The sequence below is a fragment of the Macaca thibetana genome, chromosome 1 (genome assembly GCF_024542745.1).
Source record: "Macaca thibetana thibetana isolate TM-01 chromosome 1, ASM2454274v1, whole genome shotgun sequence".
Classification (NCBI taxonomy): domain Eukaryota; kingdom Metazoa; phylum Chordata; class Mammalia; order Primates; family Cercopithecidae; genus Macaca; species Macaca thibetana.
Window position 1 is genome coordinate 153,029,753 of NC_065578.1, and position 22,809 is coordinate 153,052,561.

General features: G+C 36.9%; 1 protein-coding gene across 8 annotated transcripts in view; it reads right to left on the minus strand.

Annotated features, from left to right (window-relative positions):
• Positions 1 to 22,809, minus strand: part of SYT14 (synaptotagmin 14) — a 225,418-nt gene that overhangs the window by 70,318 nt on the left and 132,291 nt on the right. For all 8 annotated transcript variants that reach the window (XM_050781370.1, XM_050781361.1, XM_050781353.1 and 5 more), the window contains 2 exons: positions 7,137 to 7,408; positions 1,226 to 1,675 (listed from right to left, as the gene is read on the minus strand). In XM_050781370.1, coding sequence (XP_050637327.1) covers positions 1,226 to 1,675; positions 7,137 to 7,408 — 722 coding nt within the window. The remainder of the gene's footprint in view (positions 1 to 1,225; positions 1,676 to 7,136; positions 7,409 to 22,809) is intronic.

The window sequence follows — 22,809 nt, forward strand, 5'->3', positions numbered from 1 at the left end:
TTCCCCCTGAAATATTGCCTGCACTCTTTTTTCTCCCCTCTTATAAGCTGCTGCTATTATTTTAAAAAGGCATTTCCCCAAAATGATAATTCTGAAAATTTAAAAGGATAGCAAGTTATCAATTTTCCCGAAAGATATTAATTCTTATCCTAGAAACCCATATGAATATACTGTATTTACCATCATCATTTGTACATAAAGACATTGAAATCATTTAGTTGAACTGGTATGGTGTGACTGTGAATGAAGTTCCTACAACATAAAATGTTGCCTGGTGTAAATGCAGTGATACCCTAAACTACTTGGACTGAAGCTTACACATTTAAAAGCTTAAAACTACACTAAAATAATATACCTTTATTTTAAAATATAAATATATTCTAAAATCTGTATATTTATATTTTAAAAATGCTTTGTTTTCAATATAACAGAGAGGAATAAATATAAACCGTAATGCACACTTATAGCATATCACAGATTTTTTCATAATCTAAATGTGGCATAATGTATCTCCCTGGTTTAAATAAACAGTGCAGACATTTCTCTCCTGTGATTTGCAATGCCTTGTGGGAATTTAGTTTAAAATATGAAGACAGAGAGAGAGATTTATATGTGATTATCATCTGGAGGACAAAAAGAGAAAAGAGAGAACTAGCTCAAAGTACTAAGCTTAAGGATTCTCTGGAAATACTTCACAATCTGTTTAAAAAGGGTGGAAAGTCTACTGAGGCCAGATTTATTTTGAAACTTTAAAATAATTTCACAGAAGTTCTGGAAACATATCCAGTCATGACCTAGGGAGCAGTACATATTCTGTAAGGGCAAATCCTTTCTGCCATATAGCAAATAATATATGGGGCTGATACTTCTGAATGCATTGCCTAATTTTAACCTGGAAAAAAAAATTCTATAAGGAGTTTGGATGACTTCATAATCAAACATTTAATAAATGTTCAACAAAATAACAAACATGTAAAACCCTGGGCCAAAACTCTGTGAAGGATAAAATAAAAGACATAAATCACAAATTATCTTCAAGGGCAACTTTTTTAGGTAAGAAAAAGTATATCTATCTATCCAGGGCTTAGATATTTTTGAAAAGGCATGATTACTATGTTAAAAAATAGACTGACAAACTTGTTGGCTTGATTAAAGATTTTTAAAATTGTGCACACTATAAACCATGAACATAAACTATATTCAGGCCATTTGATGAGATACTCACAGAATGATTGTAAGAAGGTTCCAATATCACAGGCAATGACATTTTCCCTTGAAGATTCAATTTTGTTAAATAAAAAATCTTTTCCCCCACAATCTTTTCTTTTTTCATGCGATGTACACCATACAGTCTAAACCGAACTGCATAATTTCCAATCATCTCAGATTCAACATGATTAAATTTAAATGTTTCTGTGAAGACAGGGCATGGTCCTCTCTGGATGCTGGTTTTTGCTCTCTGTTTCTTTATAGGTAGAAGAACAAGGTGTACTTGCCATGAGTTGCCACCTGTCCTGTTATATGTTGGGATGTCTGTGACAGCTGTCACTGTTACCAGAAGCTTCTGTTCTTGTGAGTCATAGTCAAAAGTCACATCCAGTGTGCCATATTTAGCTTCTGGCTCAGGATCAAAAGGTTTAGGAAGCTGTGATGATGATCCTTGAGCTGACATATCCTAAGCAAAGAAAATTTAAATGTTAGAGTTTTTAACTCAATTATTTAACCTAGCATGTCAATAAATACTTGGTATTTCTTTAGAAGGAAATACCATTCTAAACAGTCTCTCTGCTTTGTGATGTGAAAGCCTTGTGATGTGAAAACAATTCTGCCACAAAAAAAGTAATACAATAACAATTAACTGTCAACTACAACCAAAAGCAACCCTATAGGGCGAGATTACTATAAGCAGTAAGTTAAACTCAAAACTTATGATAATAAAGACACGTTTAGAATTTAATATTCACCATTACAATTCTGAGAAAATGTGATGTATGTTTTTATAAATGATAATTTAAAATATATCCTTTAGTGGGTATATCTGCTCCTTTTGTAGAAAACGACTACATTTTACTTTCAATGTTATAAACAATGCCACTGACAGCACAGTATCAGGCTGCAGAGGAACAGAACATAAGTAAAAGTATAATGCTATTAAAAAATTTGGTTCCGTCTTCAGAGTTTGTTCTAAAACACCCCAATCTGTAATAAAATATAAAGATATTTAGACTTAAAAATCAATGGAAATGTGAAAGCATAAATAAAGGTCTCAAAATATTAGCAAATATTTACTTTCCGTAACATAGACTATATTTACTTCAATTTCTAACCACAATTAAAAACACATTATTTTCTAACATTAATGACTATTTAAAATGACAGAACACACATTTTAAAAGTTCAAGAAAGGCTGAAATGGTACATTTTAACTATGAAATTAAAAGAAATTATAACCATTTTTCCTGTAATTGTCTCAAATTCCTTCCAGTCTATCTATTCTAGAATGTAATAGGGGTTTTAGCTAGTTACCAACAATGTCAAACCTAGGTCTCTGACCTTTCAACTATACCACTCTGCGTCTTCAAGTATTTTAATAAATCTTAAATAATTCTCATTTCAAAATGTGGGCCAATTTAATAAATTTTTAAAATTTTCTAAACTTTGAGTGGCAGTAAATACTACTGAATTTCAGTCTTCTCTTTTTCCATTTACAAAACAAAATAAAACAAAACAAAATCCTCCTGAGTGTTAGCTAGAAATACTACCCGCAAGATTTCGGGAGCCGAGGTAGGCAGATCACTTGAGGTCAGGAGTTTGAGACCAGCCTGGCCAACATGGTGAAACCCCATCTCTACTAAAAATACAAAACTTAACTGGGTATGGGTGGTAGGTGCCTGTAGTCCCAGCTACTCAGGTGGGTGAGGCAGGAGAATCGCTCGAGCCAGGGAGGCAGAGGTTGCAGTGAGCCAAGATCATGCCAGTGGACTCCAGTCTCAGTGACAGAGTGAGACTTTGTGTAAAAAAAAAAAAAAGAAAAAACACTGTCCATAAGAGACTATATATACTTCAGTGCCTCTATTATAGCTCATACAACTACATGACTCAGCTTCGGCCAATGGGAGGCAAAAATAATTTATGTGTGAAACATCCAGATCAGGTTTATATAAGAAATTACTTGCTCTCCACTCTCTGTCTCACTCTTCTCACAAGCAGATATACAGTCAGGATGTGTGGGTCTGCTCAGACCATGTGGACTAGGACAACACCCTAGGGCAAGGCAGAGCAACAGAAGAGAAGGAACTGGGTCCCTGAATAATCTCATAGAGCAAAGCCCCCTGCTCACCATGCACTGTTGTTAAACAAAAGAGAAGTAAGTTTCTGTGTTCCTTAGCCATTGTATTTGGTGGGGGCTGAGGGGTCTTTTTGTTGTAGCAGCTTAACATGTACCGTAACTACTGTACCTACTATGTGCCAAGCCCTATTTTAGGTCGGGAGAGTGCTTCTTTCTGCAGAGAGAACTAAAAAGACATGAGTCCTTAATTTTTTTTTTTTTTTTTTTGACAGAGTCTTGCTTTGTCAACCAGGCTGGAGTGCAATGGCACAATCACAGCTCACTGCAGCCTTGGCCTCCCATGCTCAAGTAATCCTCCTGCCTCAGCCTCCTGAATAGCTGGAACCACAGGCACACACCACCACACCTGGCTAAATTTTTTGATTTTTAGTAGAGACAAAAGTCTTACTATGTTACCCAGGCTGGTTTCAAACTCTTGGGCTCAAGCAACCCTCCTGCCTCGGCTTCCCAAAGTGCTGGGATTACAGGTGTGGAGTCACCATGCCCAGTTAGTCTTTGGTCTTATAAATCTTACATGCTAGTTGGTATAATGTATGGGGGAAAAAAACAACAGAAGAACAATACTTGGGGGGAAGGAATAAATTCCCATAAGAGAATTCAGTTTTTAATATAGTATGAGAAAATCAAAACATATTCTTATTCTATTAAAAAAATTTACAGTTTAGAGCAAAATGTTTTAATGTATACTACTTTATAATTGGTAATTAAAGATTATTAATTATATGGTTTTGGTATTTCAATTAAAGATTTTCTAAAACAGCATCATGACAGCTAAGATTTTCAGGCAATAAAGATGTTTATCAGGTCCTAGATAGCTATTTTTCAATTTTGTCTCTCTTGGTGCCTCCCTGATTGTTTTTTCTTTTTTTTCCAAACATGCCAACAATTCTTGTGAAACCCAGTGTTGAAAGGGTAGAACATTTACAGATAAAAGACATTATTTGCATTCTGAAAATAGGCAATAAGCAAACAATTCTTCCTTTCAAGGTATCTGGACCAGTTTTAAAAAAACTTTATCTAGATAGCAATAGGTCATCAACAGCGTCTATAAACTCCTTCCCATGGAATTCTTCTGAACCTTCTCTCCTCTCTCAGTTTAATCATATATGTGGATAGGCTCTAAGATAACTACAGCCTGGATTAAACCAAGAGAAAAGTGAGAATTTTCTATCTGACACATAATATCTATTACAAGGATGCAAAATAAACTTGAAAAAACACAAAAGTGAATTTTATATTAGCATAGGCTATCAGCATTCACATCTAAATATTTCTGTAATGTGCATTTGCTACATTGTTTGAGCACATTCAATGCTACTACAGAAGACACAAAAATAAGCAGGATGGAGGAAATTCCAAAGAAGTGGTTACAGATAGCAAGTTAGCAGCTTCTGAAAAACGGACAAAACTCACAGTGTGTGATAACTATAGAGAGTGAGTTAAGAAGCAGCTTGTGAGACATAGGCAGAATTCATAAGATATTAAATACAAATAGTTAATAACTTACAACATATGCCAAAGAAAGATTAAATAGAAAATATGATGGATCAAATGAGTGTTACCTATAGAAAGGGATGAAATGCACAAGCCACGATCATGTAGCCTCTGGGCTGACAGCTCTGTCACCCATGTGCTCTACTTAAGAAATGCAGATAAAACCTACAACTGCCTAGCAGGCTAACTGACAAGTTTAAGTGATGGTCAGGAGTATAACTATATCTCTCCCACAAAACAAACAAGTGTGTGCTGTTGGCTCTTGGTACCCTTGTTCAAATCTCAACTCTGGTCCTTGTTACATCATAAATAGGAATGCTGATGGAAAAGAGACAGTGAGATAGGATGTATGGGCACTGCATAAACCAGGACTCACACAGTGTGGTCTTGCTACCTATACCCACTTGCAGCTTATCCCTAGGTGTGTTAACGGATTTCTGATTTCATCTAGCTCCTCTTACTTCTTGCTTTGTATGTGAAATGGATTAAAACACACACACACACTCTCTGTCACACACACACACATACATAATTTGAGCATCTTACTTTGGTCCTTTAGTCCTCTGAGAGAGTTTGCCTGGTAATGTTGGAGGGTACCACTGAATCAAAGTAATTTCTCACACAACGTTTTGGATCAAAAAAGACAATATAATATAGTTGTTAAGAGCACCGTTTTGGCAGTCAGACAGACCTGGGTTTGAACTGTAGTTCCACTATTTAAGAGCTGCTTATACTTAGTCAAATTGTTTAGCTCTCTGACTCTTAATGTTTTCATTTATAAAATGGAGATAATAACTTCCTAAAGATGTGGTTGTTAGAATTAAATGAGCAGACTACATAAAGCTCATAGCAAAATTCCTGACACAGTGGTGATAGTATTTTGTTGTTGTTTATTAATCCCACAATCCAGACTTCACTGTTAACTTGTGAGCTGTATATGTAGTTTACAAAGCTACAAAACAGCTGTCTCAAATTTGTTTAGGTAATGGAACACAAAGAAACATAATCATGAAAAATAATAAAATAATGATATATTAAACTTAAAATATCAATGTACAATTTTCTTCTAGGTCAGATACTGTAATACTAGAAATACTAAAAAAAGCAATAACAGATACAAGGTATTTTTAACAATTATAAAAGAAAAGCTTAAAATTAAGGAAATTCTATCCATAGCTTAATTGTTCTGGGTATTAGGAAACTACATCTATTATTTAATTTTGGCAGCAGATCTGAAAATTTGTCTGGTAAGAAAACGGACATATTTCAGTATTACTGAATGTTGTCTGGAACAAAAGCAGTAAAAACTTGCAATCTAAAACTTTTAAGTAGGCTGGGTGCAGTGGCTCATGCCTGCAAACCCAGCACTTTGGGAAGCTGAAGCAGGAAGACTGCGTGAGCCCAGGAATTTGAGACCAGCCTGGGCAACATAGTGAAACCCTGTCTCTACAAAAAAATTAAAAAATTTGTAGGTGTGGTGATACACACCTGTAGTATCAGTTACTTGGGAAGCTGAGGTGGGACGAAGCTGCAGTGAGCTGTGATTGCGCCACTGCACTCTGTTCTGAGTGACAGAGCGAGACCCTGTTTCAAAACAAAAACAAACTTGAAAGTAAATCTAAATACTAACTTATAAAACCACTAGATTGCCTTTTTTGTTTTCATTATGACAGAAACATTAAAACAACTTCTTTTTAGAATACAGTAATACTTCACAACGGCCACAAAATTATTTTTGTTGTCATTTTCACATTTTTGCTCCAAAACAGTAAGTAAACTTAAAGCCCAACCAACCAGCCACTCTGAATGCATGAAGCCATGGATTCAAATTTCATTAGTAAAGCTGATCATCATTTATCCCTTGTATTTTCTATGATATGAAAATACAATAAGATTATGAAAGACTTGTGAAACATTGAGTAACCTTCTCATAGTAAAAAAAAAAATCCAAAATAAAATAAAATAATACAACTAGTAGCCTCAAGATGAAATAAATGATAAAATCAATTATTCTAGAATGTTTTATACAAAGTGTTAAAAAAAAACATCTGTAGGTACCCATCTTCCTTTGGTGGTGGGGCTTGGGGTTGGGGAGTGGGGGCAGTTGAAGACTAGTTGGGACATTCCTGGTAAGTTTGTTGGATAAAGATTAGATTAAGGATGGATACTGGTACTATAAGTTACAAAGGAATAAGATAGTGATAAAATCAATTCTTCTTATCAAGAGGAGAAGCACAGGATTATCCTCCTCCAAATAACATTCATTTTCAAACTTCTATGTGCTTTTACTTACTTCAGGGCTCAGGACTGCAGTGCTGTCACTTGGAACATCTTCTTCATATCCTTTATTATGAAAACTTTCTATTTCATGACCTGTGCTTCCTTCACTTGGGCACTTGTTATACGAGCATCTTGGACTGTTGCTGCAGTGGGAAAATTCACATTTACTGTCCCCAATTTCTGAGGGTGTACATGACAGATGGGGAGAACCACTGTCATCCTGATATGGTGGTGGCTGCAATTCATCCAGCGGGGGTGTTCTTCTCATTCTCTGAATGCAGTTTCCTGATAATGATTAAGAATCTGGTCACTGTTTCCAATTAGCCTCAACATGCAGTATAGTGTTACACACAATAACTGTAAATAACTTTTGAAAACTGGATCAAAAAATTGATGGCAACATAACTATTAGATTTACTAATGACCTCTTCTTCCCTAGTTCAGAGGCACAAATAAAATAATCTGGTTTCCCACTCCTCACCTCCTGCATAATAAGATTAGCAAAAATAAAAGTCATATATGAAGAAAGATCCTGTTACATATCATAAAAATGAGGGAGTGATAAGTATTAAACAGTGTATTTATTTGTCTGTCTCAAAACAATCCTGATGTATACATACTTCATCTGTTACCCTGTGATCTGTGGCCACCCTAGGGTCAAAGCAATACAAATATGGTTGGAAAAACAAACATAATACCTCTGCTTGTTCTTCAACTGTGTTCAACAAGAACTCACCTATGTTCTTCAGTTACTGAGATGAACTTAAACCAGCATTCAGCTGGCGGTGTCAGAAATGTTTTTCTATATCTGTTCTGGATCCAGAATCCTAAAATGAGGTGTACTGTGAATCAGGCCCATTCCCTGTTTGCTAACATCCATCAATCAGCAAAGATTGGAGGCTGTGTTCTGTCTCTTCTCCATTATAATGGCACTCTATCCCACTCTACATCTGTGTCTGTATTCTTTGTAAATTATGACTCCATCTTGCCTATAGTAGGCATCTCTACCTCTAGCAGTTAACATGAAACCACATTTTCTTTCACTCTAAAATTCTCCTTTTAATTTTTACCTCAATTATTTATCTCAGTGATTGAGAATAAATGTATCTGTGAACAAGGACAGAGTTGGGGACAGGAGGGAAATAGAGCCCAGTACATAATTTAAGAACAGTTAAGTCTTTGTAGACAAATTCTGAATGCAATGCTAAACACTAAATGTAAACACTGATCTTTTTTTTTTCTTTTAATGAACTGTGCATCTCTTTTCTCAAGGGACCCTGAAACAGTAGTTTGTATTATCATTGATATGGAGTTCAGTTCAAACATTCAATAGTTCCTCTGTTCTTCCTAAGATAAAAAGTTACATAAGAACTATAAGCTTCATTTAAAAATTACCACAATGCTTGGTTCAAATGAAAAATAATAATTTGCACAAATGTAGCACAAATTTACATAGTTGCTCAGAGGCCCCAATTTTGGAAAAAAAGTAAAACTAAATGTCTTACCTAGTGAGTCTAATAGTCTATCCACAGAGTCATCTCTCAGCATATGTGGGGAACTGGTTCTAACCCCACTATTCCCTCTCAAATACCAAAACACAAAAATGCTCAAGTACCTGTTACAAAATGGTGTAGTATTTACATATAACCTAAGTACATCCTCCCACATACTTTAAATCATCTCGATGTTACTTACAATATCTAACACAAATGTGAATGCTATGTAAATGTTGTAATACTGTATTGTTTGGGAAATAATAAGAAAAAGTCTGATAGAAACCATACATTTTTTCAAATATTTTCCATCTGAGGTTGGTTGAATTCACAGATGCAGAATCCACATACATGGAGGGCCGGCTGTACTAACTTTAGTTTATAACATAAGCAAAAAGTAAAAAAGTGGCTGAATTAATATAGTTGAAGCTGAATTCAAGAAGACAGATTAGACATGTTGCAAGTCATAGCAAAATAACCCACAGAATTACAGAATAGTAAAGAGACAAGTGGTTTTAGGCGGTTAATTAGCTTGATCCATTTATGTGGGGTGGGTAACTATGTGTGGCTGCCACCGCTGGCAGACTGACTTGACTCCATCCATAACCTCTTTTTCTCCTAAGCAGCATTCCGATTAGGAGTGGCCGATCTAAGCAGATTTCAGAGTGAACCTTCCAGGAAAGTTTTGTTTTCCTGATAAAAGCAGCCAGACTCTACTGGCATGCCCCTTTGTCCCTTTGCCTTTCCCCTGCTTCCTTCTTGGAGGAGTAGCAGCTACCTTGTGACCATACAGTGGTAAGTACGAGAATGAAAGCTAGGAAGGCAGAAGCAGGAAAATGAAAAGTCCGGGTATCTGAAACATCACTAAATACCTACCTCCAAACTTGATGGCTGAGACAAATCCCTATTTGTTAAAGAAAAAGAAAAAACAGTATTTGGATTTTCTGCTGTTTCCAAATATATTCTCAAGGGATAGGACAAAGTTTATCAATCATTAAACTGACATCCTCTGCCCCTTTAAAAGTGCATATTTAATTAGCCACCGAATTAAAGGGTAATACCTAAATACTGTAACATGAAGTCAATTAAAAATTTTCCAACGTAAGTGGTTTTGGGAGTCAGCACACCATCTACTCCTTTACCTTTTTTCTTAGAAGACAGGTGATCTTTCCTAGAAGTCTTGAGCATATTGCCTCACAGATCTCAATGCACAGACCTGGGTCACATGTCTATTCCTAAACCCATCACTGGTAGAAGAAATGGGATGACCATAATTGTCTGAAATTAATCAGAAGCCATCAAAATTTGAAGCTGGGGATGGGGCCAGCTTCACTCTTCATACCTATGTGGAAAAGAGTAGATGCCTAAACAATGTAGGATACAGGAGGGAGGATGAAAGAGAAAGAATGTTGGTTACAAAACAAACATGATCCAGTTCATGATCCAGTGAACATGGCTCACTGCAGTCTTGACCTCCTAGGCTCAAGTGATCCCCCCTCCTCAGCCTCCCAAGTAGCTGGAACTATAGGCATGTGCCACCATGCCTGGCTAATTTTAAAAACTGTTTGTAGAGACAGGGTCTTCCCATGTTGCCCAGGCTGATCCTGAATTCCTGGGCTCAAGCAATCTGCCTCAGCATCCCAAGGTGTTGATTACAGGTATAAGGCACTGTGCCAGGCCTGTTTTCTTGATCAGAGTATTTTTTTTCCTCAATATAACAATCCTTTTCCGAGGTTCCTTTTGATATGCCAGCACAGGATAATTTTGGTCTGGTAATAATGTTATACCTTATTTCCTTTGGTTTGCTTTTTTATATTAGGTCCCTGCCTAGCTGTGGGCCAACTAAGTGAATTATCACAGCTGAGCTCCAGGCATCTGGTGCTACTTTAGATTTAGTGTAACTCTTGCTCCAGAGACCAAGGCACAAGTTACACAAAATGGGTTTGTGATATATAAAGATGTTAAGTGGGCTCAATGGGTAGACTTCACTACTGTTTTCTGGATTTGAGAGAAACAACATTAAAGCTGTGAATATATAAAATTTATTTTAGCCACACCATATCCTTCAAGTTTTGAAAATAGTAACACCACACTTTTATCTTTACTTTTCACTTTATTTTTGCATTTTATTTTTTAAAGTGTAGAACACACAAATGTAGGTGGAATAAAAATTTCATTAAAAAATATAGCTCTGAAGATCCCTCCTTTTTAAATGTTTGCAATCTCTTTTTAGTCTACATAGTGTACTGAGTTGGCTTAAATGTAATTGATATAAGAAAAATTTTTAAATAATTTTATAAAGCAACAAAATTTATATTATTATTGTTAAATTACACTGTAAACATCAACCTTAAGAAGAAATTTCTATGGAACTATCAAACACCACGTGATGATGCCCTCCTATTACTTTAGTTCTTGCTTTATTACCTAATTTCATATCCCTATTTCTATATAAATAACATATCTATAAAAGGATTTAGGCATGGATATATTTTAAGCATTTTAATTTACCATCTGCATATTGCATAGCACCTGCAAAACAAGATGAAGTATTTTCTTACCATAGAAAAAATAGCATGTGCGCACACACGGCATATGACCTGTGGTTCTTATCTTTTAAAACAGTGGTGAGAACCACAGCTCTAAAAAAAAAATGTATATTCAACAACTGCAGAATTCTTTTTTTTTTTCAAGTGCCTGTGGAAATCTGCCAAAATTGATTATATGCTGGGCAATAAATTAAGTCTCAATACATTTCACAAATTGGAAGCATGAAGAGGATGTTTTCTAAACGAGGCAGGAGAATAAAGTCTGAAGGCAGGAAACCTAAGGCCATGCTGACTTCCTAGAACTGAATCAAAAGTAAAACCCCAGCTCTCCATACCCAAGTAACAAAAGGATCAGAGGCTACTCCCTTTGCACTGTGTGGCAGATGAAAAATGGGAAGTACCTCTGATTGGTCCCCTCCCACAGTCAGACTGGTGACCAGCCAAGTCTTCACGGGTAACTGTAACTTCACTTTAGCCTCTGATTGGTCACCTCCTCCAACCAATCAGACTGGTCACAGGTCAGTCCTTCATTACATAGGAGGTAGCCAAGTAACCAATGGGAAACCGCTAGAGGGTTTTTAAACCACAGAAAATTCTGTAGCCAGTGCTCTTGGGCTGCTCTGTGTAATTTTGTTTCACTATGCTTAAATCTATGTTAGCATAAATCTATGAGTTCATTGCTTCATTTTTTTTGTTGCTTTGTTTGTGCATTTTATCCAATTCTTTGTTCAAAACACCAAGAATCTGGACGACTCATAGTCAAGACATCCACTGGTGACATGACCACTACAGAATTAAACTAGAAATCAGAAACAAAACCGTAACTAGAAAATGTACAGAAATGTAAATGAAAATAACTAGAGATTAAAACATACTTCAAAATAATCCATGGATCAAAGAAGAAATCACAATATAAATTAGAAATATCCTGAAGATAGTGGTCATTAAAAAGTCAGAAAACAACAGACGCTGGAGAGGTTGTGGAAAAATAGGAGTGCTTTTACACTGTTGGTGGGAGTGTAAATTAGTTCAACCATTGTGGAAGACAGTGTGGCGATTCCTCAAGGATCTAGAACCAGAAATACCATTTGACCCAGCAATCCCATTACAGGGTATACAGCCAAAGGATTACAAATCATTCTACTATAAAGACACATGCACACGTATGGTTATTGCAGCACTGTTCACAACCCAAATGCCCATCAGTTGAACCAACCCAAATGCCCATCAGTGATAGACTGGATTAAGAAAATGTGGCACAAATACACCATGGAATACTATGCAGCCATAGAAAAGGATGAGTTCATGTCCTTTGCAGGGACATGGATGAAGCTGGAAACCATCATTCTCAGCAAACTAACACAGGAACAGAAAATCAAACACCGTATGTTCTCACTCACAAGTGGGAGTTGAACAGTGAGAACACATGGACACAGGGAGGGGAACATCACACACAGGCATGTCCGGGGGTGGGGAGCTAGGGGAGGGATAGCATTAGGAGAAATACCTAATGTAGATGATGGGTTGATGGTTGCAGTAAACCATCATGGCACGTGTATACCTATGTAACAAACCTGCACATTCTGCACATGTATCCCAGAACTTAAAGTATAATAAAAAAATAAAAAAGAAATATCCTGAAGAGAATGATAATGAAAATGATCTACACAACCACTTGTAGAATGTGGTTAATCTGTGCTTAGAAGGAAATGTACAGGTCTGAGCATAAAATATTGGGGAGAGGTGGGAGGCTAAAAAACAACGGTCTAAGAATCCACTTCAAGAAGTTAACAAAAATAAGAATGATAGTTTCCAGCTTCATCCATATCCACACAAAGGACATGAACTCATTCTTTTTTATGGCTGCATAGTATTCCATGGTGTATATGTGCCACATTTTCTTTATCCAGTCTATCATTGATGGGCATTTGGGTTGGTTCCAAGTCTTTGCTATTGTGAATAGTGCTGCAATAAACACACGTGTGCATGTGTCTTTATAGTAGAATGATTTACAATCCTTTGAAACCATCATTCTCAGCAAGCTAACACAGGAACAGAAAACCAAACACCTCATGTTCTCACTCGTAAGTGGGAGTTGAACAATGAGAACATATGGGCACAGGGAGGGGAACATCACACACCGGGGCCTGTCGGCGGGTGGGAAGCTGGGGAGGGATAGCATTAGGAGAAATACGTAATGTAGATGACGGGTTGTTGGGTGCAGCAAACCAGCTGGCACATGTATACCTATGTAACAAACTTGCACATTCTGCACATGTATCCCAGAACTCAAAGTATAATTTAAAAAAAAACTCATTGTAAAAAAAAGAAGTTAATAAAAATAGCAAATTAAATCCAAAGAAAGTAGAAGGGATGAAATAATAGAGCAGAAATTAAATAAAAAACCAAGCATATAACAAAGCATCAAAATAAAATTCATTGTAAACACAAATAAAATTGATAAACTACTAGAAGAGATGAGTCCAGAAAAAAAGAGATTACATAAACTATGAATACCAGGAATAAAAAGAGGACATCATTTCAAATCCCATAGACATTAAAAAGACAGAAATTTCCCCTTTGTTCTTCTCTTTCTGAAAATTTCAGCCCTAAAGCCACTGAGTGGGACAGAGGAAGGCAGAGGGCTGCACTGATGGTGGCAAAGGAAGTCACAGCGGTACAGAGCCACATGTTAGAGCCCAAGTGGGAAGATGTCCAGCCCAGTGTGGTATCTTGGGGCCTGGGCCACAGTGAGATGAAAGAAGGGTGTCCATGTCCATACTGGGGAGTGGAGTCAGTCAAACATACAGTGTCAGAACCCAAGGGCAGGTGAGAAGGGTTTTCAATTCAGAAAGTGACCAGACTGAGGTGTAAAGTAGGGTAAAGACAGCACACATACATGGGGGCAGTCCTACAGAGCATGCTGAAGCCCAAGCAGGTGAGAAAGTCCCAGTGAGGGAAGTCAGAGCCATGGCAGGATAAGGAAGCTCCTCATGGGAGGGCAGCCTGTCCTGGAGCAACAGAGCCCAAACAAGATAAGGAGTGTGTTCGCATTGAGGAAGAAGAGCAACCTAATGTGAAGTCAGAGAATGAGAAGTATCAGGGCCATAGAGCCAGGTGACTGGGGTGGACTGTGAAAACCCAGGAGGGTGAGGAGGGTGCCACACACAGGGGTATCTGGTGAAGAACATCAGAGCACTAGCAGGGTAAGGCGCGCATCTGTACAGACAGGTGGCCTATCAGGAAACTACAGCCTAAGCAGCGTGGACAGGGTGTCCAGTGTGAGGGTGGCGAAGTGGGGTGAAGAGGGCAACTATGTGGAGTAAGGGGGAGTCCTGGACCATGGTGCTAAAACTCAAGCAGGAAGTCAGGGTCTAGAAAGGACGATGAGGGCACCCAATGTGGGGCAAGCTGACCTCGGGTATCAGAGCCCATGCTCAGCTGGTCATGAGGACACCCACAAGTGTGAAAGGCAGCACGAGATATCAGAACTCAAACAAAGTGAAGGGGGCATGTGTGCAGAGAGATGGGAGGACATGTGTGCAGACTAATCAAATAACAAATATATTAAGGTTAATGGCAGCCAGGTTTCTTACTGATGGAAAAGGGAGTTACAAATATGAAAAAGGAAAAAACTGAAACAAATTCTATGGCGTTGCATTGGAATTGGACAATCCACATAAACTCATAGTTTAAAAATACATAGATAGAAGTTATTAGTGCAAATGTGCATATATGTGTGCACATATTTGCACATACACCCATACATAAATATCCTAGCTTTGCTCACTGAGGAGGTTTGTGACCACCACCACCTCGACAGCAGTGAGTCCACTGAGCGCCTGGGTCTTGGCTTCTAAATCTGTTATCCACTAAAAGGAACCAGGATTATTTAAAGAAATGGCTAATTCCAGGGTGAGGCCAGGTAAAGTACATGATGAGCCTAGAAAAGTTTGTGTATTGAAAGTGAGGAGATGTTCAAAGACTGATGGGGATATGTCAAAAGGACAAAGAAATCAGCTTGACAGTGATCCCACTGACCACTAACCATCTGAGCTCAAAATAAATACAGTAACTGATTATTGCTCATAGAATAAATGAGAAAACTATGAGTCCATATAGATATAAATAAATATATGAATAAATGAAAAATTTTTTGAGGAATAGGATATGTACATAATTACAAAGTATCTTCCTACAAAATACTTTTTTAATTACAAAGGGTAACTTTACAGTGGAGAAGCCTGGTAGATACCAGCTTAAACTAGAGATCAAAGTGAACATTATGAGAAACAGGACAAATCAAAATTGTACCCCACCTGATAAAATGCAATGAGGAATATCTCTAACAAAATAGAGAGGATACCGCTACAAAATAACTCCACAATCTATCAAAATGAACCCACGAAGAAATAGGAAATTATATAATCTTTTATCTATTACAGAAATTGAATCCTTATTTTAAAACCTCCACAATAAAGAAAATTCCAGGCCCAGAGAGAGTGTCACTGGTGAATTTATTATTTAAAGAAGGGAAAAACACCAATTTTACATAAAATTTTTCAGATGATACAAAAAAGAGGGAATACTTCTTACTTTATAAGGCCATAATAACCTTGACATCAGGACCCAAAAAGTATCTTACAAGAAAGAATAAGTATAAACCAATCTCTCCTGTGAACATAGATACAAAAAATCTATACAAAATATTAGCAAATCTAACCCAGAGTTATGTAAACAGGGTACCATATCACAATCAATTTGGAATGCAGTTATTCTGTACATTCAAGATAGATGTAACATTTAAGAACTAATCAATCTAATATACTGCACTGAAAGAACAAATATAAAAAGTAATATGATAATTGTAAGACTTACTAAAAACATTTGATAAAATTCATTATCCATTCATGATAAAATCTCTCAGCACACTAGGAATAGAAGGCAATTTCCTTGATCTCCTAAAGGGTATCCATGAAAGTCCTAAAGCAAACATCATATTTAATGGTGAAATGTTGAAAGTTTGACTTCTGAGATCAGGAATGACAAGGATGCCTGTTACCACCACTTCTATTCAACAATGAATTAAAGGTCCTAGCCAGGGCAATAAGCTGAGAAAAAGAAGATATAAAATGATTGGAAAGAGAAAAACAACGGTCATTACTCTCATATGATGACTGTGATACAGAAAACCCAAAATAATTTAGAGATAATCTATTAAGAGTTGGTAAATTTAGCAAGGTCACTGGCTATGTGATCAATATTTTAAAAAATGAATTGAATTTCTACACTCAATGATCAATTAGAAAGCAAAAATTTAAAAAATCTCACATATAATAGCATTAGATAACATTAAATACCTAAGGATAATGCTAAGAAATGACATTGTTATTTTTCTAGTTCTTGGGCTTATAATTAGAATGTATATTCTTAGCAATTGGTGGAATCCAAACTTTGGCATTCCAGGCAGTGCCTATATGGTACAGGAAAGGACAGCTGAAAACCAACAGAGCTTCCTTTCTCCATTAACACAGCATCTCAAAAGAAAGGCAGAGACTAGTCTACCATTGGAGATGGTAGAGAATTGCAGGTTTGACAAATGCTTTCACTAGTTTGTCTACTGCAAAAATTAGTAGGCTTGAAAAATGATGGCAGATTATCATAAACTTAATTAGAAGATGACTTCAACTGCAGTTGCCGCTCCAGATGGAGTCTTCTTATTGAGCAAATTAAGACAGCCCTGGTATCTGATATGCAGCTTTAACCTACAAATGCTCTTTTCCTTTGTATTTATCCAGAAAGAACAAAAGTTAACAGGTTGTCTTCACCTGGCAAGGACAGGAATACATCTACTGACCTGCTTTCAGAATTCTTGTTCTATGCCACGATCTACTCTGCAGAAACCTCGGCTGCCTCAATATTCCATACTACTTTTCCTTGAAGGATCAGGTTTGCTCTGATGACAGCAAGCTATTATGACCAGGAGAGTAGAAGAGTTGAGAGATGAAGTGCCTTGGTAAGATATACATGTGAGACAGAATCAAGAACTAAATCCTACAAAAATACATGGGCTTGCCATGTCAATAATGTTCCCAAGGATCCATGCATATGATAAGAATATTCCTCCCAAAGTCAAAGAGAATTTATATTCCTTGTCTGTTTCCTGATAAGGAGACAAAAAGCTTTATTGGCCTCTTTACACTTTGAAAGCAGCATATTCCACATTTTAATATATACCTCTTATCCATTTATAAGGTAAACTAAAAAGCTAATAGCTTTGAGTAGCATGCAGAGCAAGATAAGTCTCTCCAGATGATTGAGGATACCATAGAGGAAGCTCTATGCCTGACCTTTGAGACCCAGCAAACCAAGTGGTGCTAAAATGTCTGTTGTAGGTAATGGCGCTAAAAAATACCATTGGGAAGCCTTGATGGTAAAATTGCTGTGGAGGCCTACAGATTTTTAAAAATTATCTTCTAGTCCAGGCATGGTGACTCACATCTGTAATCCCAACATTTTAGGAGGCCAAGGTGGGAGGATTGCTTGAGACCAAGAGTTCTAGACCAGCTTGGGGAACATAGTGAGATTCTGTCTCTATAAAAAAATTAAAAATTTGACCAGGTGCAATGGCTCACACTTGTAATTCCAGAACTTTGAGAGGCCAAGCTGGACTGACAGCTTGAGCCCTAGAGTTCAAAACTAGCCTGTGCAATATGGCGAAAGTTCATCTCTACAAAAAAATACAAAATTAGCCAGGGGTAGTGATGTGTGTCTATGGTCCCAGCTACTCAGGAGGCTGAGGTGGGAGGATCACTTGAGCCCAGGAGATCAAGACAGCAGTGAGCCGTGATCACACCACTGCACTCCAGCCTGGGCGACAGAGTGAGACCCTGTCTCAAGAAAAAAAATAAAAAAAATTAGCTGAGCATTGTGGCATATGCCTGTTAACTGCAGCTACTAAAAAAGGATCATTTGAGCCCAGGAGATTGAGGCTGCAGTGAGCTATGATTGTGCCACTGCACTCCAGCCTGAGCCACAGAGCGTGACCCTGTTATAAAATAAATATATACATAATCTTCCTTTGTACCTTCAGATACATTTTATTAGAAAACAAAGTTCAGATTATTTTTATGTCATGCCTTGAAAGTCTAATCTTTGATTAGTTTATTTTCCTGTTGATTTGAAATAATCCATTACTCAGCTGGGCATGGTGTGATTCCAGCACTTTGGGAGGCCGAGGTGGGTGGATCACTTGAGGTTAGGAGTTTGAGACCAGCCTGGCCAACACAGTGAGGCACTATCTCTACTAAAAATACAAAAAAAAAAAAAAAAACAAAATTAGCTGGGCATGGTAGCACATGCCTATAATTCCAACTACTTGGGGAGGGGTGAAGTGGGAAGATCTCTTGAACCCAGTAGGTGGAAGTTGCAGTCAGGTGAGATCATGCCACTGCACTCCAGTTTGGGTGACTGAGTGAGAATCCATCTCAAAAAAAGAAAGAAAGAAAGAAAAAAGAAATAACCCATTATTCAAACCAGACTGCACGCATAGCTACCAACTTTCTACCAGTACAATCTTATTCAGTACATCTATTTCTCTAGTGAAAAATCAACTCACTGCCTCTCATTTCTTGACCCTTAGAGCTCTAAAACAAGATCATACTCACATCAGCAAGTAAAGTGAAAAGCATTTCTGTTTTGAGAAACAGCTCTTGGTCTACTATTAGTATCAAACAGAGGCTACATGGAAGACCAAGGAACACCAGGTAGCAATGTGTTCCAACTTGTCCAGTATGAAACAGATGACATGTGATCTCTTAGCTATAAAGTTGAGGATGTCAGCTGCAAACCATCTTTAAGGAAAGTTGGCATATATTGGATGATAATTATCAGACTAAGTAGGCTCTAAGGGATAGGTAGGTATTATAGTTATGCCTGTTTTCTCTTGCTTACCTACACTCATAGCCTCATGGGGAATATATCATGATTAGCTAACTGAGTAAAACAATTGTATCTAGTGATACACCAACACCAACAGAAGCAAAATGTTCTGGTATTCCAGTACTTTTCAGAGGTGGCCCTGGAAGATAATAGAGAAGGAAAACCTCAGTGGATAGAATTCCTAGTAGTCTATTTGGTTTTCAAGTTTGCTTAGAATAAGGGTTGGTCTCCATTAATTCCTAGCTGCCAATGGTTTGGTTCAATGTATAGACTTGGGAGGAGAAAGACTGGAAGACTGATGTCACCCAGGATGGCTCTATGGCTTGAAAATGTTTACATTTCCAATACAATTTAAAACTCAAATATGCACCAAACATCATGATTTCTAAAATTTAACCCCACATATTCCAAGTGTAATTCTTTCTCACATGGAAAACACTTCTAAATATTCTAACAACTACATTTACTCAACTGCTTTGCTTTGCTCCTTAAACTGAATTTCTGCTGCTGTCAAATAGAAACTGAAAATCTTAACATTTAACGTTAACTTTTCTCTCTACAAATAGCATCAAGGAATTTCCACAATTGAGTTCAGTATGAGTTTTTTCCAAATGAATCTCTAATTCTTATGCTTAATCATATTCATCTTTAATCAAAACTTTCGAGATGTTTCACTATCATATGCTTGCCAGGTTTTAATTCAAACTTCCTACAAACTATAGTGCTATTATGATTATAGGATTACTATGATATTGTTTATTTTGTTTTACAAAGTGCTTTGGAACTAGGTGTAATTAAGTGCAGGTTAATATAGTTGGGTAGTTCATGATGCTCATGAGGCTGAGGCCATAGGTTTATCTCTCCAGTTGTGATTATTCTATATCACATTAAAAATCACAGGCATATCATGTTTTATTGTGCTTTGCTTTATTGTGCTTCAAAGATACAGCAGTCAAACTGAAGGTCTGTGGCAACTCTACATCAAGCAAGTCTACTGGAACCATTTTCCCAACAGCATGTGCTCATTTTTGTAGCAATGAAGTATTAATTAAGGTATGTAAATTGTTTTTGGCATAATACTATTGCACACTTAATATACTACAGTATTGTATAAACATAACATTTATATGCACTAGGAAACCAAAAATATCATGGGACTTGCTTTATTGCAAAATTTACTTTATTGCAATAGTTTGGAACTGCACCTGCAGTATCTCTCAGGTATGCCTGTACATCCTTAACTATACCTCAAAGCAGACTTAGCCTTGCTCAGGTTCCAGGGACAAAATGTTTTGTTCTTATAGTATTATAGTTCTTCAGAGCTGGTTCTATACTCTTTAAAGGTCTACACATTACTTTCAAGACAATATCCTAAATGTTTTTTACCCCTGAATCCAGTCACAGCCATACACTGGCAATTTCCTCAATGCATTATGGTCTTTTATGCTCTCATTGGTACGTGCCCTTCCCTTGGCCTGTGATATCCTTCACTTCCTCCTCCTTTTCACTTGGGTAAGTTCACATATTATCCTGCAAGAATCAGCTTAGTTGTCACCTGTTTGAAGAATTTCAAAGATTCACCCTCTCCTATCCTTCCCAGTTGCATTTGTCACCCTATCCCCAAACATAACCACCCTCTCCCCAAATACATCCACCTATGTATGCATGTTGGGTTAAGCGGTCCTAAGTACTGACTTCTACAGCACACGTTGCTTCCATCATTTACAGTGTATTGCACTATGTTAACATTTAACATTAACTTTTCTATCTCTGTTTAGATGTTCATGTGAGCTCCCTGAAAGACCAGGAACTGTCTCTTATCTTTGTACCTGCAGTGCCCAGCAACTTGCTTGAAATGCAGTTGCTAAATCACAATTTTTAAACAGTTTGTTGAATAAAGGGCAAAATAATTGTTGCAGAGGTATTCAATGTGACCCAATCATGACTGGCAGGGCAGTGAAACCTCTGGATTCCCATGTCATGAACTCACACTATATTTTTTGTTGTAACATTAAGGAAATAAAAGAGTACATGATATCAAGAGGTGTGACTATTCAAAGTTATAAAACTCTTCTAAATGAAACATGTCACAGCAATACCAGGCTGTTAGAAAAAAAGCCAAGAAAACAATTATTTAAAAAATTTCCTTCTAATCTGACTACAAGATATTATGAATCTAAATTATGATTCTGAAAATGACTTCAGATTTCTTTTAGGGGACACTGAAGGGTGTTTTATTCACAAAATTGCCTAAACAATTAAATGAAATGACAAGTGTTCCTGCTAAAAGGCTGATCTGGTTTAAAATATACACAGTAGATATTTCAAATCCATTGCTTTAAATTCACTGAATTATCCTAAATAATGCAGCAATTTTTGAGGACAAAATTAAAAAGATAATTGGTATTCCTCAGAAAACTTCACAAAACCAAACTAGATAAATCTAGAATTAAATTTAACAATATATATTTTATCGCCTTTAAAATAATATGAGGACAACTCAATATCAACAATGACCAGAATTTCTTTTTACTTTGTTCAACTATGCTGAAACTATAAGATTCTTGATAAATAATTCCCTATTAAATTTTGAAAGGAAGATTGTCCAAAATTACAATATTATTTTCAATCAATATTTTTGGAGACTGCCAGATTCCATTTTGGTTTTCCCTCCTTGCACTGCAGCCTCAAAATTGTCTCTAAGTAATAAGCTGGGCCTTCATAGGTATTTCCTCATTCATTTGCTTTCTCTCATGGATCATATCCCTGCCCTGCCTACTGTCCAATGACTCAAAATAGTTTTTCCTTACTTTTTTTTTTTGAGTATTCTAATTATTTATGGCAGGAAAGCAAGTCCTTTAGCAGTTACTTCTTCATGGGCTGTGGTAGAAATTCCAAGTCTTCTAATTTTAAACAAAATAGGAATAAGCTAGATCATGCATTCTCAACTCAGACAATGTCATGCCCCAGTGAGCTACAATTGGTTTTTGGAGTGATGGGAAAAAATATCTTCACTATTATGTTTTATGGCTTACCAAAACATAACCCTACCTGACAAAAACTTATTCCTTCGTATTTATCTTCTCTTGTTAGGTAGAATATTTTTAAGACTCAGGGGTACATGTGCAGGTTTGTCACATGGATATAACTGTAACCATTATAGTTATATAATTGTTATATTGAGTGACGGTGAGGTTTGGGCTTCTATTGAACCCATCACACAAATAGTGAACATAGTATCCTATTATGTAGAGATTATTTTCAAATTAATTTAATTGATTTATTTAAATTAAATTGAAATGATCTCTGTAGGGAAGCAATAATGAAAAAAGGTTGAGAAACAATGACCTAGATAGTTTTACAAAGCATCTACTCAGGCTAAAAAAAACAATGATTAAAAAATTATTATAATACCATAGCTTTAAAGGATTCATACATGCTGGGCACAGAGGCTCACGCCTATAATCCCAGCACTTAGAGGCCAAGACGGGCTGATCGCTTGAGCTCATGTGTCCAAGACTAGCCTGAGAAACACGGTGAAATGCCATTTCTACAAAAAGATTGAAAAAAAAAAAATAGCCAGGCATAGTGGCACATAACCCTGTAGTCCCAGTTACTGGGGAAGCTGAGGTGGGAGAATCACTTGAGCCTGAGAAGTCGAGGCTACAGTGAGCCATGATAACATCACTGCACTCCCGTCTGG